Source organism: Oncorhynchus clarkii, chromosome 15, assembly GCF_045791955.1.
Source record: "Oncorhynchus clarkii lewisi isolate Uvic-CL-2024 chromosome 15, UVic_Ocla_1.0, whole genome shotgun sequence".
In the NCBI taxonomy this organism is placed as follows: Eukaryota; Metazoa; Chordata; class Actinopteri; order Salmoniformes; family Salmonidae; genus Oncorhynchus; species Oncorhynchus clarkii.
In genome coordinates this window covers 24,750,597-24,768,382 of record NC_092161.1, presented here as the reverse complement: position 1 = coordinate 24,768,382, position 17,786 = coordinate 24,750,597, and the positions used below count along the sequence as shown (strand labels likewise).

General features: G+C 40.6%; 1 protein-coding gene across 1 annotated transcript; it reads right to left on the bottom strand.

Moving 5' to 3' along the window:
* Positions 1-1,128: 1,128 nt before the first annotated feature.
* LOC139367092 (protein adenylyltransferase SelO-like) lies at positions 1,129-17,765 on the bottom strand. The gene is made up of 19 exons (XM_071105131.1): positions 17,219-17,765; positions 16,989-17,107; positions 16,708-16,836; positions 16,505-16,569; positions 16,329-16,385; positions 15,920-16,018; positions 12,672-12,739; positions 11,994-12,081; positions 11,684-11,753; positions 7,741-7,813; positions 7,392-7,475; positions 6,523-6,652; positions 6,288-6,332; positions 6,100-6,181; positions 5,846-5,938; positions 3,931-4,010; positions 3,239-3,282; positions 2,959-3,038; positions 1,129-2,788 (listed from the first exon to the last, which is right to left on the bottom strand). The coding sequence occupies exons 1-19, from the start codon at positions 17,439-17,441 to the stop codon at positions 2,666-2,668; spliced, it is 1,752 nt and encodes a 583-aa protein (XP_070961232.1). The 5' UTR covers positions 17,442-17,765; the 3' UTR covers positions 1,129-2,665.
* Between the last annotated feature and the right edge of the window lie 21 nt (positions 17,766-17,786).

The following is a 17,786-nucleotide window of genomic DNA, read 5'->3' as shown; positions in this document are numbered from 1 at the left end:
TGAAAAACAAATGATAGTCCCACTAAGTGCAAACCAGATGGGATGGCGTATCACTGTAGAATGTTGTGGTAGCCATACTGGTTTCGTCAGACTTGAATTCTAAATTAATCAGACTTACCAGCAAAGCACCATCAGACTTCAGTCCTTTGCGGTGGTAACTACACATGCAGAGATCTGTTAACCTACTTTGCGTCTCAAAGACATGGCGGTTGGAATCACTCATCCAACCAAAGGACTGATTTCGACAGGTCTAAAGTCTGCTCCTGCTTCTTGGCCCAAGCAAGTCTCTTCTTATTGGTGTCCTTTAGTAGTGGTGTCTTTGCAGCAGTTCAACCATGAAGGCCTGATTTCATGCAGTCTCTGAACAGTTAACGGTCAGATGGTTCTGTTTCTTGAAATCTAGCATTTATTTGGACTGCAATCTGAGGTGCAGTTAACTCAACTTATCCTCTGCAGAAGAGGTAACTCGGTCTGTTCTGTGGTGGTCCTCATGGGAGCCAGTTTCATAGCGCTTGATGGTTTTTGCGACTGCACTTGAAGAAACTTTCCAAATATTTGATGTTATAAAGTAATGGACTGTTTCATTTGCTTATTTGTGCTGTTCTTGCCATAATATGGACTTTACCAAATAGGGCTTTCTTCTGTATACCACCCCTACCTTGTCACAACACAACTGATTGGCTCAAGGAAAGCAATTCCACAAAATAACTTAACAAGGCACGCCTGTTAATTGAAATGCATTCCAGGTGACTACCTCAACCTGGTTGAGAGAATGCCAATAGCATGCAAAGGGTAGCTACTTTGAAGAATATATTTTGTTTTTAACACTTTGCTTACAACATGATTTCATATTTTTGATGTCTTCACTATTCCACAATGTAGAAAATTGTAAAAAAAAATAAAAACAACCTGGAATGAGTAGGTGTCAACTTTAGGGGTGTGTGTAATATACACACATGACCTTGACCTCTGATTTGCTGAGGGAACCTATAATCTTCCCAGAAATAACTTTTTCTGATCCCTACAAATTCCTCTTAAAACATCTACCTACATTTGAAAATGCTAAACCTTCCATGTTTGATGGATGTATCAAAATATGTCCAACCACACAGCCAAACATATCTCGTCTGACTTTTCACACATCAAATTTATTTATATAGCCCTTCTTACATCAGCTGATATCTCAAAGTGCTGTACAGAAACCCAGCCTAAAACCCCAAACGGCAAGCAATGCAGGTGTCGAAGCACAGTGGCTAGGAAAAACTCCCTAGAAAGGACAAAACCTAGGAAGAAACCTAGAGAGGAACCAGGCTATGAGGGGTGGCCAGTCCTCTTCTGGTTGTGCTGGGTGGAGATTATAACAGAACATGGCCAAGATGTTCAAATATCCATAAATGACCAGCATGGTCAAATAATAATCACACCCTAAACGGATGCCAATAAGGCAAAATGGGAGGAAAAACTAGCCACTCATTTCTGTTGCAGACTGGGAGGATGGCCACACCTGCTCAAGTACCTTGATCTTGTCTGATACATTTCAAGATCTTACAGATTACATTATTCCAAAACTAAGCTGCATAGGCTATTTCCTGATACCTCCCCTATGTGATATGTCATGCTGTGGAGGGTACATTACTCCACTGCTTTGTCCTATTCTCTAACCTGCATGGTTATTGGTCTGGAATTTTTAGGATCCTCTCTGAATTTCTGGAGACTTCAATTGACCCAGACCTGCCTCTGATCATACTGGGAGTCTCAAACCCTAAACAGATTAACCAAGCCCCAACAAGTGTATCTCATTTTGGAAAAAAGGAAGTTCTCTCTACCAAATTATGGCTCAGTGATTTGGTAAACACTTTACACAGAATTTAGTATATTCTGAGCAATAAATGACTCACATTTGATTGTGTATACTTGGGAGGACTGTGAGCGGGAGCTCCTGCCCTCTTTTTATTTGTACTTTCTACAAAGTACCTATACACCTTGTGTTCAATAACATTTGCTGGTAAAGGGCTAAGTCCCACATGGCACCACACTCCCTAGGGGGCGGGGTGTATTTTGAAAATAGCAAAGGAAAAATACGTTTTACACTATCAAATGCTTAAGATTCACTCTAATCTGTCATAGGGTATAATTTAAAAAATGGACCCATATCTGTTTAATAACCACAGAATGTAGACACATGCAGTTTTCATACATATAGACAGACTGGCATGGTGATGGATGAATGAGGTTGAAAAGTGGAAGCATTTCCTCAAGGCTAGAGTATTACTGTTTAAATGCCCCTTGGAGGGGAGCAAGACTGTTTTCTAAAAAAATGAAAGGGTAATGTTGCTCAGCATGACTGTATTATAAATGAAATGTCATTACATTTTGTGTTTGCAAAATTGCATCTGTGCCTTTTCCTTTATCTTGAATCACATGAGGTCAGCAATCAGGGTTCTGGTCATCCAACAGTTGCATGAATGTTTTTTTTTGTGCACTGAACTAAATGTATAGTTCCACCACGATAGCTAGAAAGAGAATTGTGAAAAGCCAAACATCGGCTGCTAAACAATGCAGATACTGGTTATTCTGAACGACGTGTTCAAGAGAAATGTTTTGCACTGAACACATTCTGAATACACTGCAAATATATATCCTGTCATTGGGGCAGAGGCATCCCTCATGAGGAACAGCTGACATTTAACCCCTGGGCCCACCATGGGGGTTGTGCTGCATAACCAGCCTCCTCTGCTGCGTCCTGTGTGAGGTAGGGTTGTGCCAGTATCCGCTGCAGCAGCTCCACCTATTGATCAGAGTACATAGTAAGTAAAGGTAATCTTATGGTTGTTTTAAATGTGGCAGGTACTGTTTTAGTCCAGTGCAAAATAGTGGCAGAATCAAGTACTAATGTTTTGCCTGTTTGCATCCTACGTACAATACAACCTGTATTTCAATGTAGTTCAAACAATTTACCTCTGAGAAATCATTCCCCTCAGCCTTCCGTATTGCAGACTCTGCCATCCAGTTTCGCAGCACGTATCTGGGATTGATCCCTGTGGAAAGTTTGATCATCTCAGATGTAAATGGTTTATTTCGTTCTACCAAGCAACAAACTCAATAACAAACAAGATTATTTGCAAAGGTCCCCTTTCTTCCTTGCCCTTATTCAGTAGGAGAGGACTGCATAATCAGTCAGAGGACTGGAGCGTGCTTATTGGGTCAATCTGTCGGCGTTCCCGTGGCGACTGCTTACTTTTCATCCTGTGTTGACGATCCTCATCAGAATCACCTCCCTGCCTGAGCCATTAAAAACAAAGAATCAATCATCTGACATTATGCCATGAATCTGTGAGACTAATGTTAATCGAGCCAGTTAAATGATAGGCAGAAATAAAACATTTGCCCTAAAGAGACATACCCAAACGTAATTACTTTTCCTGAATGGCTATAAACAATAACTGGTAATATTGCATAGTTTTAGAAGGGTCTGGAACTCTCCTTTCTGGTAAAAAGTTATACATTGCTGAGGTGTACTCACTTTAGAGGACACAAGCTCAATGACATTGCATCAATAATATGAAAAATCATAAAAATTCTTCCAATTCAACAAAAGTTGGGCAATGGGGCTAGAAATGACAAATGCTTTCAAAATATAGTACCAATCAAACCACTTACTAGAAGATTTCACATTTCTTAACTAAAATAAATATGATCATACTTAGTGACGGTACAATATCGGCACTATTTTAAAACATGGGACCCAACGACGTTCACAGAGCGTTTTGTAACCCGAAATGTCAGTTGGAAGCGTTGCAGAACTGCTCAAAGTCCCCCAAATATGGGACACAGTTGAGTAATGAGTCGTCAGAATATTTGGGAGAAACTGAGGTCATAAAAAGCATATTAACCAAATGTATGATAACAGTGCATTCCTATTGTACATACCTTTTTAATCTATGCAGATACATGCTGACCCACTTGGGGTACATCTTATGCGAAGCCAGGTTCTGCAGGGCCCACATCACCTAACAGGGATGAAAGAGGAGAGGACTTTAGTTCTTTAAGGGGCAATCTGCAAATTGAAAAACAACGCATCTTCAGGAATCAATGGCTATATACAGTGCCTTGCGAAAGTATTCGGCCCCCTTGAACTTTGCGACCTTTTGCCACATTTCAGGCTTCAAACATAAAGATATAAAACTGTATTTTTTTGTGAAGAATCAACAACAAGTGGGACATAATCATGAAGTGGAACGACATTTATTGGATATTTCAAACTTTTTTAACAAATCAAAAACTGAAAAATTGGGCGTGCAAAATTATTCAGCCCCTTTACTTTCAGTGCAGCAAACTCTCTCCAGAAGTTCAGTGAGGATCTCTGAATGATCCAATGTTGACCTAAATGACTAATGATGATAAATACAATCCACCTGTGTGTAATCAAGTCTCCGTATTAATGCACCTGCACTGTGATAGTCTCAGAGGTCCGTTAAAAGCGCAGAGAGCATCATGAAGAACAAGGAACACACCGGGCAGGTCCGAGATACTGTTGTGAAGAAGTTTAAAGCCGAATTTGGATACAAAAAGATTTCCCAAGCTTTAAACATCCCAAGGAGCACTGTGCAAGCGATAATATTGAAATGGAAGGAGTATCAGACCACTGCAAATCTACCAAGACCTGGCCGTCCCTCTAAACTTTCAGCTCATACAAGGAGAAGACTGATCAGAGATGCAGCCAAGAGGCCCATGATCACTCTGGATGAACTGCAGAGATCTACAGCTGAGGTGGGAGACTCTGTCCATAGGACAACAATCAGTCGTATATTGCACAAATCTGGCCTTTATGGAAGAGTGGCAAGAAGAAAGCCATTTCTTAAAGATATCCATAAAAAGTGTTGTTTAAAGTTTGCCACAAGCCACCTGGGAGACACACCAAACATGTGGAAGAAGGTGCTCTGGTCAGATGAAACCAAAATTGAACCTTTTGGCAACCATGCAAAACGTTATGTTTGGCGTAAAAGCAACACCCTGAACACACCATCCCCACTGTCAAACATGGTGGTGGCAGCATCATGGTTTGGGCCTGCTTTTCTTCCGCAGGGACAGTGAAGATGGTTAAAATTGATGGGAAGATGGATGGAGCCAAATACAGGACCATTCTGGAAGAAAACCTGATGGAGTCTGCAAAAGACCTGAGACTGGGACGGAGATTTGTCTTCCAACAAGACAATGATCCAAAACATAAAGCAAAATCTACAATGGAATGGTTCAAAAATAAACATATCCAGGTGTTAGAATGGCCAAGTCAAAGTCCAGACCTGAATCCAATCGAGAATCTGTGGAAAGATCTGAAAACTGCTGTTCACAAATGCTCTCCATCCAACCTCACTGAGCTCGAGCTGTTTTGCAAGGAGGAATGGGAAAAAAATTCAGTCTCTCGATGTGCAAAACTGATAGAGACATACCCCAAGCGACTTACAGCTGTAATCGCAGCAAAAGGTGGCGCTACAAGTATTAACTTAAGGGGGCTGAATAATTTTGCACGCCCAATTTTTCAGTTTTTGATTTGTTAAAAAGGTTTGAAATATCCAATAAATGTCGTTCCACTTCATGATTGTGTCCCACTTGTTGATTCTTCACAAAAAAATACAGTTTTATATCTTTATGTTTGAAGCCTGAAATGTGGCAAAAGGTCGCAAAGTTCAAGGGGGCCGAATACTTTCGCAAGGCACTGTATATCTAATTTAAAAAGTCCAAAAATGGATGTAGCAATTGCAGATTACCCCTATAATGTAGTTGTTAGTCAGTAGTATATTCTCTTGTGATTGTTTGTAGAGGGTTAATAAGCAATATGTATGACCTGTAAATTGGACATGTTGTGAAGCTGCTGCATTGAGGCTTCACTCAGCTGTCTGAAGGTCATGGTGAAGTCTGCACCTGTCTCCTCCATCAGCTGAGGAGGATGAAGCCAATCAGAGACACAGGAGAGAGAGAAAGACAGCCAATAAAATGCACTGGACAGGGACAATATTCCAACATCAGGTCAAAGGGTTACTCACAGGGTCAGAGATGGACACACACACACACGGAATCTTAGAGCAATGAACCACTTGCCTTAAGCAGAAATGCAATGAGATATTCATCCTCCTCCTCCTCGCCAAGTAAATCTAACTTTGCCTTGAACAGTTTGTGAAACCTGGAATGATAAAGTTGAACATAATATTTGGAGGAAAAAGGAAACTTACAAACATATTCAAATGCACACAGAGAAATTGAGAGAGAGAGAGAGGGAGATAAATTACCTCATCTGGTATATATGTGGGTACCCTTTCAGTACTACCCCAGCCCTTAAAAAAACAAAAAAAACAATGTACTGTCACAGTGTACACTCCCCAACATCCTCTGACAAACAAATGTCATGGGAAAGTAATGATGTACTTTTCTGACGTGCAAACCGATATCACATTTCAGAATTGGTTAAAAATAAATTGGGGTTATACTTGTCAGAACAGTTCGTATAACCCTTCCCATGCTTACCCTTGCCTCTGTTCTATGGTCAGCACTGGAGTTAGGGCTTCTAGGAGTTTCTCCAGGTTGAACAGACCAACATTGGCCTGAGCTCCGATACTGTACCTCCCCTCCTCATCAGATGTGTTGGGGACAAAATCTGAAAATATCAGCTTCCTACTTCAACACTAGTGATTCAAATTCCAAAAAGCACTTCTCATTGCAGGTGTGTGGTAAAATTACGACCTCTTCAAAGAAAAAATAAACCTGCACACTACTCATCACTTATTTGATTAAAGCTTATATGATATGTGATACCTAAACATTAAAGGGGTACTTCGGGATTCATATCCACCTCCCCAGAGCCAGATAAACTCATCGATACCATTTTTATGTCTCTGCATTCAGTATGAATGAAGTTAGAGGTAGTTTCGCGAGCCAATGCCAACTAGTGTTAGCGCAATGACTGGAAGTCTATGATATCTACAAACACGCTAGCAGTTACCATAGACTTCCAGTCGTTGCGCTAACGCTAGTTACACGCGTATGGTAACTGCTAGCGTGTTTGTAGATATCATAGACTTCCAGTCATTGCGCTAACACTAGTTGGCATTGGCTCGCGAAACTACCTCTAACTTCATTCATACTGAATGCAGAGACATAAAAATGGTATCCATGAGTAAGCTAAAGTAAGCTTTAATCAAAATAAGTGATATGAAGGTTTCTCTTCACTTCTTCGCTACTGTAAAAACAAATCGGCTACCAACAGGCATTCTGTTCAACATATGAAAAAGAAATAGAAACCTGTAGGTACAAAATGACAGAAACAGTGGGCCAATATGAATAACATTAGATATCAATATGTCCTGAAAGGGCAGTATATGCATGAATGTACATACTTGGGTTGTAGGCTTCCATAAAGCCAAACGGTCCGTAGTCAATCGTGATAGACAGTAGGCTGAAGTTATCAGTGTTGCATACTCCTGTTAGGGTAATGAAATACTATATAAACACAAAGTTAACCACCGTACAGTATGAACAGAATGGAATTATGTGCATACTGCATGTTAGAATAGTGCCATTTCACAGATTCGTATTTCTCATAAATCACTAAGAAGAGTGTATTTGGACTTATAAACTGCTCCTAATATCGTAATTGTGACCGATAACGCCAATATCAAATTTGATTGGATTCAAGTGCATTATTTTTCTGAAGTGCAGTAATTTGTCATAAGAAGTACCACTCACCATGTGCAAAGCCAATACACATCCACTGGGCAATGAGGTGAGCGGTCTCATTCACAACCCTGGAGTAAAATATCTGAGGCCACACACAACAAAAATCAGCATGCACAAAAATATACAGATTGACACATGTTCAGTATAAAATATTTAATGTTTGAGCATTATATACTTAGATCATTGATCCGGTAAGTAGAAGTTAAGTAGTGTACAGTGTGGCAAAAAAGTATTTAGTCAGCCACCAATTGTGCAAGTTCTCCCACTTAAAAAGGTGAGAGAGGCCTGTAATTTTAATCATAGGTACACTTCAACTATGACAGACAAAATGAGAAAAAAATTCCAGAAAATCACATTGTAGGATTTTTAATGAATTTATTTGCAAATTATGGTGGAAAATAAGTATTTGGTCAATAACAAAAGTTTATCTCAATACTTTGTTATATACCCTTAGTTGGCAATGAGAGAGGTCAAACGTTTTCTGTAAGTCTTCACAAGGTTTTCACACTGTTGCTGGTATTTTGACCCATTCCTCCATGCAGATCTCCTCTAGAGCAGTGATGTTTTGGGGCTGTTGCTAGGCAACACGGACTTTCAACTCCCTCCAAAGATTTTCTATGGGGTTGAGATCTGGAGACTGGCTAGGCCACTCCAGGACCTTGAAATGCTTCTTACGAAGCCACTCCTTCGTTGCCCGGGCGGTGTGTTTGGGATCATTGTCATGCTGAAAGACCCAGCCACGTTTCATCTTCAATGCCCTTGCTGATGGAAGGAGGTTTTCACTCAAAATCTCACGATACATGGCCCCATTCATTCTTTCCTTTACACGGGTTAGTCGTCCTGGTCCCTTTGCAGAAAAACAGCCCCAAAGCATGATGTTTCCACCCCCATGCTTCACAGTAGGTATGGTGTTCTTTGGATGCAACTCAGCATTCTTTGTCCTCCAAACACGACGAGTTGAGTTTTTTCCAAAAATTTATATTTTGGTTTCATCTGACCATATGACATTCTCCCAATCTTCTTCTGGATCATCCAAATGCTCTCTAGCAAACTTCAGACGGGCCTGGACATGTACTGGCTTAAGCAGGGGGACACGTCTGGCACTGCAGGATTTGAGTCCCTGGCAGCGTAGTGTGTTACTGATGGTAGGCTTTGTTACTTTGGTCCCAGCTCTCTGCAGGTCATTCACTAGGTCCCCCCCGTGTGGTTCTGGGATTTTTGCTCACCGTTCTTGTGATCATTTTGACCCCACGGGGTGAGATCTTGTGTGGAGCCCCAGATCGAGGGAGATTATCAGTGGTCTTGTATGTCTTCCATTTCTTAATAATTGCTCCCACAGTTGATTTCCTCAAACCAAGCTGCTTACCTATTGCAGATTCAGTCTTCCCAGCCTCGTGCAGGTCTACAAATTTGTTTCTGGTGTCCTTTGACAGCTCTTTGGTCTTGGCCATAGTGGAGTTTGGAGTGTGACTGTTTGAGGTTGTGGATACAGTGCATTGCGAAAGTATTCGGCCCCCTTGAACTTTGCGACCTTTTGCCACATTTCAGGCTTCAAACATAAAGATATAAAACTTTATTTTTTTGTGAAGAATCAACAACAAGTGGGACACAATCATGAAGTGGAACGACATTTATTGGATATTTCAAACTTTTTTAACAAATCAAAAACTGAAAAATTGGGCGTGCAAAATTATTCAGCCCCTTTACTTTCAGTGCATCAAACTCTCTCCAGAAGTTCAGTGAGGATCTCTGAATGATCCAATGTTGACCTAAATGACTAATGATGATAAATACAATCCACCTGTGTGTAATCAAGTCTCCGTATAAATGCACCTGCACTGTGATAGTCTCAGAGGTCCGTTAAAAGCGCAGAGAGCATCATGAAGAACAAGGAACACACCAGGCAGGTCCGAGATACTGTTGTGAAGAAGTTTAAAGCCGGATTAGGATACAAAAAGATTTCCCAAGCTTTAAACATCCCAAGGAGCACTGTGCAAGCGATAATATTGAAATGGAAGGAGTATCAGACCACTGCAAATCTACCAAGACCTGGCCGTCCCTCTAAACTTTCAGCTCATACAAGGAGAAGACTGATCAGAGGATGCAGCCAAGAGGCCCATGATCACTCTGGATGAACTGCAGAGATCTACAGCTGAGGTGGGAGACTCTGTCCATAGGACAACAATCAGTCGTATATTGCACAAATCTGGCCTTTATGGAAGAGTGGCAAGAAGAAAGCCATTTCTTAAGCATTTCTTTATGTTTGAAGCCTGAAATGTGGCAAAAGGTCGCAAAGTTCAAGGGGGGCGAATACTTTCGCAATGCACTGTAGGTGTCTATTATACTGATAAGTTCAAACAGGTGATTAATACAGGTAACGAGTGGAGGACAGAGGAGCCTCTTAAAGAAGAAGTTACAGGTCTGTGAGAGCCAGAAATCTTGCTTGTTTGTAGGTGACTAAATACTTATTTTCCACCATAATTTGCAAATAAATTCATTAAAAATCCTACAAATCCTGGATTTTTTTTCTCATTTTGTCTGTCATAGTTGAAGTGTACCTATGATGAAAATTACAGACCTCTCTCATCTTTTTAAGTGGGAGAACTTGCACAATTGGTGGCTGACTAAATACTTTTTTGCCCCACTGTATCTAAGCCTAAATGTCAATTATTAACAAAGCTCAAAGGCAAATTAGACCATTGGCCAAGATGATGAAGAGAGGTTCAGAAATAATTAGAGGCACTTTATTGTTTGAGTATTCAGGTCATTCATTTCCAATGCCCAGCGTGATAGTCACATCAGTCCTAGAGTGAGCTACAATGCCTTCGGAAAAGTATTTAGACCCCTTGACTTTTTCCACATTTTGTTACGTTACAGCCTTATTCTAAAATGTATTACAAATGTATAAAACATTTTCCTCAGCATTACACACACAATACCCCATAAGGACAAAGCGAAAACAGAAATACCTTATTTACATAAGTATTCAGACCCTTTGCTATGAGACTCGAAATTGAGCTCTCAGACCATGAGAAACAAGATTCTCTGGTCTGATGAAACCAAGATTGAAAACTTCGGCCTGAATGCCAAGCGTCACATCTGGAGGAAACCTGGCACCATCCCTACGGTGAAGCATCGTGGTGGCAGCATCATGCTGTGGGGATGTTTTTCGGCGGCAGGGACTGGGAGACTAGTCAGGTTCGAGGGAAAGATGAACGGAGTAAAGTACAGAGAGATCCTTAATGAAAATCTGCTCCAGAGTGCTCAGGACCTCAGACTGGGACGAAGGTTTACCTGCCAACAGGACAACGACCCTAAGCACACAACCAAGACAACGCAGGAGTGGCTTCGGGAGAAGTGTCTGAATGTCCTTGAGTGGCCTTGCCAGAGCCCGGACTTGAACCCGATTGAACATCTCTGGAGAGACCTGAAAATAGCTGTGCAGAGACGCTCCCCATCCAACCTGACAGAGCTTGAGAGGATCTGCAGAGAAGAATGGGAGAAACTCCCCAAATACAGGTGTGCCAAGCTTGTAGCGTCATACCCAAGAAGACTCGATGCCGTAATCACTGCCAAAGGTGCTTCAACAAAGTACTAAGTAAAGGGTCTGAATACTTATGTAAATGTTATATCTGTTTTTTGGGGGGGGTTTCCGCAAAAAAAAAAAAAAATGTTTTTGCTTTGACATTATGGGGTAGTGTGTAGATTGATGAGGGGAAAAAACTATTTCATAACTTTTAGAATAAGGCTGTAACGTAACAAAATGTGGAAAAAGTCAAGGGGTCTGAATACTTTCCCGAAGGCACTGTATGCTGTTGTTTTTACAGGTCTTTTCAACAGAGCATTCGTGTAACTAATAATGAGGTTTAGTTTTTCCCTCATGATTATAAAATAGGCCTATTGAAAATGTAGAAAAAACACAAACATTGAAAATAGACTTCTCATCACTCACCAAATACTTGCCTGGATCATTTGAATCAATGGAAGGAAAATGCTCCTGTATCACAAAATCCAACAGTTTCCTGAAAATGAAAACATTTAATGTCCAGAGTTAGAAAGATTCCCTATACACTCCAGCTGTCAATTTCACGGTGATCCATTTATAATATGTGTATTCTGATACAGTATGTCAATTCTTTGTTTCTGTATTATTTTGAATGTTATTATGTATACACACCTGTCTATGATCTGAGCCCTTCACGAGGAAAGAAATAAGTCAAATAAATAGTTGTTCACAAAAAAGAAGATCTGTGTATGCTAACCTTAAAAGGTCAAATTCTTCAGCTTTAGCCAGAACCTCCAATGATCCGATCCGGAACCATGACGTGGCCAGCCGCAGGACAACCGCTCCTGGGGAGAGAGCATCCAAAGATTACGGCAGGAAGGGAAATATACATTTACATTTGAGTCATTTAGCAGACGCTCTTATCGAGTGCGACTTTCAGTTGGCGCATTCATCTTAAGATAGCTAGGTTAATCAACCACATATCTCATGTCACAGTAAGCACATTTTTCCGCAATAAAGATGCTATCAGCAAAGTCCTTGCTAGTAAGAAAAGACAAGTGGGAGTGTTAGTGCAAGAAAACATGGCTTGGCACACGCTTTTGCCATATGAAATATCATAACTAAAAATGTAAAAATCCCTGGGTCCAGCCGGGTCAAAATCCCTGGGTCAAACCAGTCAACAGTTCCAAATAACATACTGTATACATATATTTTTTTAAATACAAATATTTAATACTTTTAGGTTACACATTATTTACATGCTTCAGTTGATTAAAAAAATATGAACTTCCAAATAACATATTTAACCTATAAAAATCTATGAGGACAGTACAATTACGTCAATGTGTGCATGAGTCTGCACATTGAGTAGCAAAAGGGGAGGTTGCCCCTAAGATAGAGAGTAAGGACACAGCTGATCTTGTCACGCCCTTACCTCTCTCCTTCTTTACTTTCCCATTGTAGAACTGGTCCCTCCACACTGCCTCTTCACTTACAATAAGGCTTGGAGATAAAAGCAACACATTTTACAACAAAGAATCAACTGAAAAATGTCTGCATAGCAACCAACACTACCCTGGGGGATAGGTTTATGACAGTCATAAATACCTCTTCCCCCCTTTTTCCTCTCTCTACCCTACTGATGTTACATTTGCAAAAACCTTGATTAACATAGAAATTCTGGGAACATCAGAAGGTGGGGGGAAATGAACTATATTCTGGTAATCCGAACAATTGAACATATGCGGTGGTACTTAATGAACATGATGTCAGTTCGGTTGTCATCTGAGACATTCTCATCAATGATAAGATGACAAACTCTACAGTAGAAAGTCTACACATCAGACTTATCGGATTCACATGGAATTGTCGTTCAATTTAAATGTTCGAATATGAAATTATTCGTGATGGGATTAAATATGATTTTAGCTTCTAAAATGTGAGAATTGGGTTTTCATAAGACAGGGCTCTGCTCAATCAGTGGCCCGCCCCTGTGAAGGGACATGGGCTATAAAAAATGTCAAACACGCCCTCCTCTCCCTTCCTATATAAACCCTTGACGACAATATAACCTCTTGTTCCGAGGATGTAGGACGACGGTCCTATGTCAGAATGGTTCAGATAATAACTACAGAACGAAGCCAACATCAGCGTGAGCTTTGGTTGCGAATGGTATGAACTTTGAACTCTTATTCACTACAGAAGTGATACCTCCTAGCTGAGTTGAGTTAGCAACAGCAGATGCAACGAGGGTTAGGAAGGAACAGACAGAGTATCCCGTCTATCACCCAACGACGTTACTACAATTGACAACCAGAGACATTCTTCAAAGGACTCGGTTTGGCAACACGGCCTTCCATCTACCACCAACCTACCGAAGCGCAGCTCAGAGTAAATATTTATTGCATTTTCCTTTTCCAAATGGGCGGTAATTGAGAATGCATCAGATACTGTATTTACGATAGCACAGCTTCTCCCTGTGTCCCTCAGTCTTCCCGCTCTTTCACTCAAACCCAGCCCTCAAACCCAGCCCTTGTGTAACAAGCTGTCATATCTGTTCCGCCCACTAGGGACGTTTTCCTTTATGACGTAATTTGTAATCAAGTTATGATTTAATTATGTGTATGTGTAATTCTGTGTGATTAGTTAGGTATTTAGTAAATAAATAATTAAACCCAATTTTGTATTGCTGATTCAAATTGTTAGCCGGGGTTTGTGCAGATAACCAAGAATTTACAACTTTCAGATGAGACTGAATTAAGACGACGATTGATATTGACTTCACTCATAGCCTGGTTCCTCTCTAGGTTTCTTCCTAGGTTTTGGCCTTTCTAGGGAGTTTTTACTAGCCACCGTGCTTCTACACCTGCATTGCTTGCTGTTTGGGGTTTTAGGCTGGGTTTCTGTACAGCACTTTGAGATATCAGCTGATGTACGAAGGGCTATATAAATACATTTGATTTGATTTGATTTGACTGCTACTGATGTAAAATATTACTAGGTCTTTAAGAGTTTATTTGGAAGATAACAGCTCTATAAATATTGTTTTGTGGTGCCCGACTCTCTAGTTAATTACATTTACATGATTAGCTCAATCAGGTGATATTAATTACGGAGAAATTATTTTATAGAATAGCATGTCATATCACTTAATCCGGTAATAGCCAAAGACACGACACTACATACCTCCTCTTCCAAGTTTACATTGATCCCACACTCAAAGCTTAACCCAAAACATGCTTGACCCCTAGCTGTCACCAAAAGGATGATACCCAATTGAGCAACATGTCCAGTCTCACATGTATAATGGAACACTAGTCACTTTAATAATGTTGACATATGTTGTATTACTCATATCATATGTCGATACTGTATTCTATTCTACTGTATCTTAGTCTATGCTGCTCTGACGTTGCTCATCCAAATATTTATATATTCTTAATTACATTCCTTTACTTCAGATTAGTGTGTATTGTTGTGAAATTGTTAGATATTACTTGTTAGATATAACCTCACTGCTGGAGCTAGAAACACAAGCATTTCGTTACATCCGCAATAACATCTGCTAAACATGTATATGTGACCAATAACATTTGATTTGATCTCAACCATGTTGAAACAGCTGATGGCTGGAACAGAAGAAGTGATCTGAATGATAACATTAAAGGTCCTTGAGTAGACCTAGGTTGAGTTCCTGCCCGACAACATTGCTGACGCATGCCAGACCTTATAACGCTTGGATAGATATTTAACATATCAGCTAACCACATCATATGATATAGCCACCTGCTGCCCGATTGCACAGTCAATGACGTGGCAGTTAACAATTGGTTGATGCAATGCAACGCCTGCGCATATAGTCGGACAGGAACTCGGCCAGAGGAGGCTGGTGGGAGGAGATATAGGAGGACAGGTTCATTGTAACGGCTGGAATGGAACCAATGGAATGGTACCAAACACATGGAAATGGTACCAAACACAATGTTTCACTCCATTCCATTGATTCCATTCCAGCCATTACAATGAGCCCATCCTCCTATAGCTCCTCCCACCAGCTTCCTCTGAACTCAACCCTACTGTTGTATCTACCTGTCTGTTCTGTGTGTTGATGTTAGCAATCTAGGCCATCTGCACTCGCCTTTCATTGTTTATCCAATGGATTAGCCCTAGACTCTGATTCAAGTTAATATTAAAAATGGCTTTTTTTCTGAGAAAATCATAGACTACATTGTTGAGAATAGGCAGCAATCTAAAACAATGAAATCTGCATTGAATTGTGAACAATGAAGGGGTCATTTTGGTCTTGTGTTTTTATCTTCTGAGATTTTTGGATGGAGTGAGATTTCTTTTGAGAGAGAAAGGGAGCTAAAACCATAGAGATAGGTACTCATCATGGATATAATCCGTTTTAGCATGGACATTGCCATTGATATTGGACATTGCCATCATCCACCGTTTTAAAGTTGTCAAGTAGACAACTGGGTGGGGATTCCTATGGGTTGTAGCGTCAATGGCGCTGCCCATGCTGTCACAGATGGTATAATGGCACAGATGAGTTTTATCTATCTCTATGGCTAAAACTTTGTTTGAGTTGTATATCAGAGTGCTGTCTTGTATCAAACAATTGTATGGTAGGGTAGTGTTTGACAGACAGCAGTCAAAGCAGCTCATTGGCCTGGTTACCTGGCAGCTCTGCTAGTAGGAACACCCAGAAAGTGCATGGCCTCGCTGCACAGGAACTCTCTGACTGAGGAGCGGACCACAGCTCGGCCATCTCCTGACCTGTAGTACAACAGACAACCTTTCTCAGAAGGTTTTCTTGGGCCCAATCCCAAATCAACCCCTAGACCCTACGCACTTGGAGATCTGAAAGGATTTGTTGGGCCTAAGCAATACGGTAAAACTTCCTCCTAGCCTATCAGAGAGCAAGCTGGAACTATTACCAAATTGCTTAAATCCTCTCATATCTCCACAAGTGCATAGGACGTAGGGTCTAGGGGTCGATTTGGGATATGGCCTCACTGTTAGGTCAGGCTAGAAATGTTACACCTGTTGGTCATGGTCTATAAAAATATAAAAGTGTAGATTTGACCTTGAATATGGAGTCTTTCCTGAGCCTTTGAGCTGGAGTTCCCATCTTTCACCCTTTCTGTGAAAGAACACACACAAGATGACTCATGTGTACCCTGCTAGCAAAGCAGGTTGAAATGCTGTCATTACAACCTCAACCTTCTGTGTAGTCATGTATCCATTCCCAGTTCTACTGACCTGTTAGTATATTCACCAAGGAGATGTGCTCGGCCATCTCCTAACTGACCTGCCCAGTAGCCAAACTAAAAGAATAAAGAAAACATCACTAGTATTTAGTCATAAACAAGTAGGTTCTTCAAAGTTCAATGTGGTATTAGGAGGGACTAAGCAATTGATACAGAAAAAAAAGTGATGAAAATGGTATAGAGATGGTACAGTACCTGGTGACCCCCATATCTGTGTGTCAGAGGGCTGGATCCAGGAAAACGTTTACCACCACTGAAGTACTGTAGGAAATCCTCTGACTGGGACACTGCAACATCTAGACCCAACATTCTCTCAATGACCTCCTGGAAAAACAAAGCTACATTAGAATATGTAGTAGCTCCTTCTATTAAGCTGTTATGACAGTGTTATAACACTTATTCTAGGTTAATTCACATCCATTGTAAACCACATTTCTTGACAATATCTAGTCCCTGGAAGTAATTTGCAAAATGACCTTTGAAACAGCCGCAAGTCTCAGAGGGCCTTTGAGTGGGGTTGGGTCAGACTCTGAAAAAATGCAGTTCTTCACAGAGCGAACAAAGATGCCTTCCACTTGGTCAAGGGGGAAGGCTTCTGCAAGAAAAGTCAAACAAAGTTATTTACAAATATGTCTGATCATGCAAATAACTGTCAAAACTTTACTGGGCATTTGGTTGACAAAGAATGCAATTCTGAGGGATTTACCTAATAGCTTTTTACACGATAGTTTGAAGTGGTCCAAATCGTGCAAGTGTTTCTCCACACTCTTGTTGAAGTTGAAAGCATGAATGTAGTGTTGTCGGTCTGACATAGTGTCAGCAGGACCGTGACAGCTTTCAATAGTATCACAATAGTCCATACATGCAGACATGATGATTAGGTTTGCCAAACCTAAAAGAACATAGCTTGAGGCACTGTAAATAACCATTATTGCAACTCAAAATTACCTAGCTAGCAAAACTGACAGCTGATTGCTGGCTACAACGTCACCATTAGTTAACTCTCTGATGAGATCCACACTGTATGATCCATATGTCATAAGAGACTATCAAGTTTCTCAACTATCTCGTGCATTCCTCTTTTTGCGGCACCTGACCATCACTATCACATAAGACATTAACTTTACAGTGAGACAGTGGCATACTCTCTACTAAAGCAGGTTACAAGACAACAAAACAGGGATTGTTTGTTGCTGTCGAATATTTCCTGATTTCTAAAACGTCATGACGTCAACCAACGTAATTTGAGTTCTTCCGCTTCCGGCGTCATATTG

Excerpts from the sequence above, each read along its gene's own strand:
- LOC139367092 (XM_071105131.1), bottom strand. The coding sequence starts at position 17,441 with ATGGTTATTTACAGTGCCTCAAGCTATGTTCTTTTAGGTTTGGCAAAC. Across the intron at positions 7,814-11,683 it reads ATGATCCAGGCAAGTATTTG|ATATTTTACTCCAGGGTTGT; the intron begins GTGAGTGATGAG and ends GTGTGGCCTCAG. Across the intron at positions 7,476-7,740 it reads GTGTATTGGCTTTGCACATG|GAGTATGCAACACTGATAAC; the intron begins GTGAGTGGTACT and ends TTACCCTAACAG.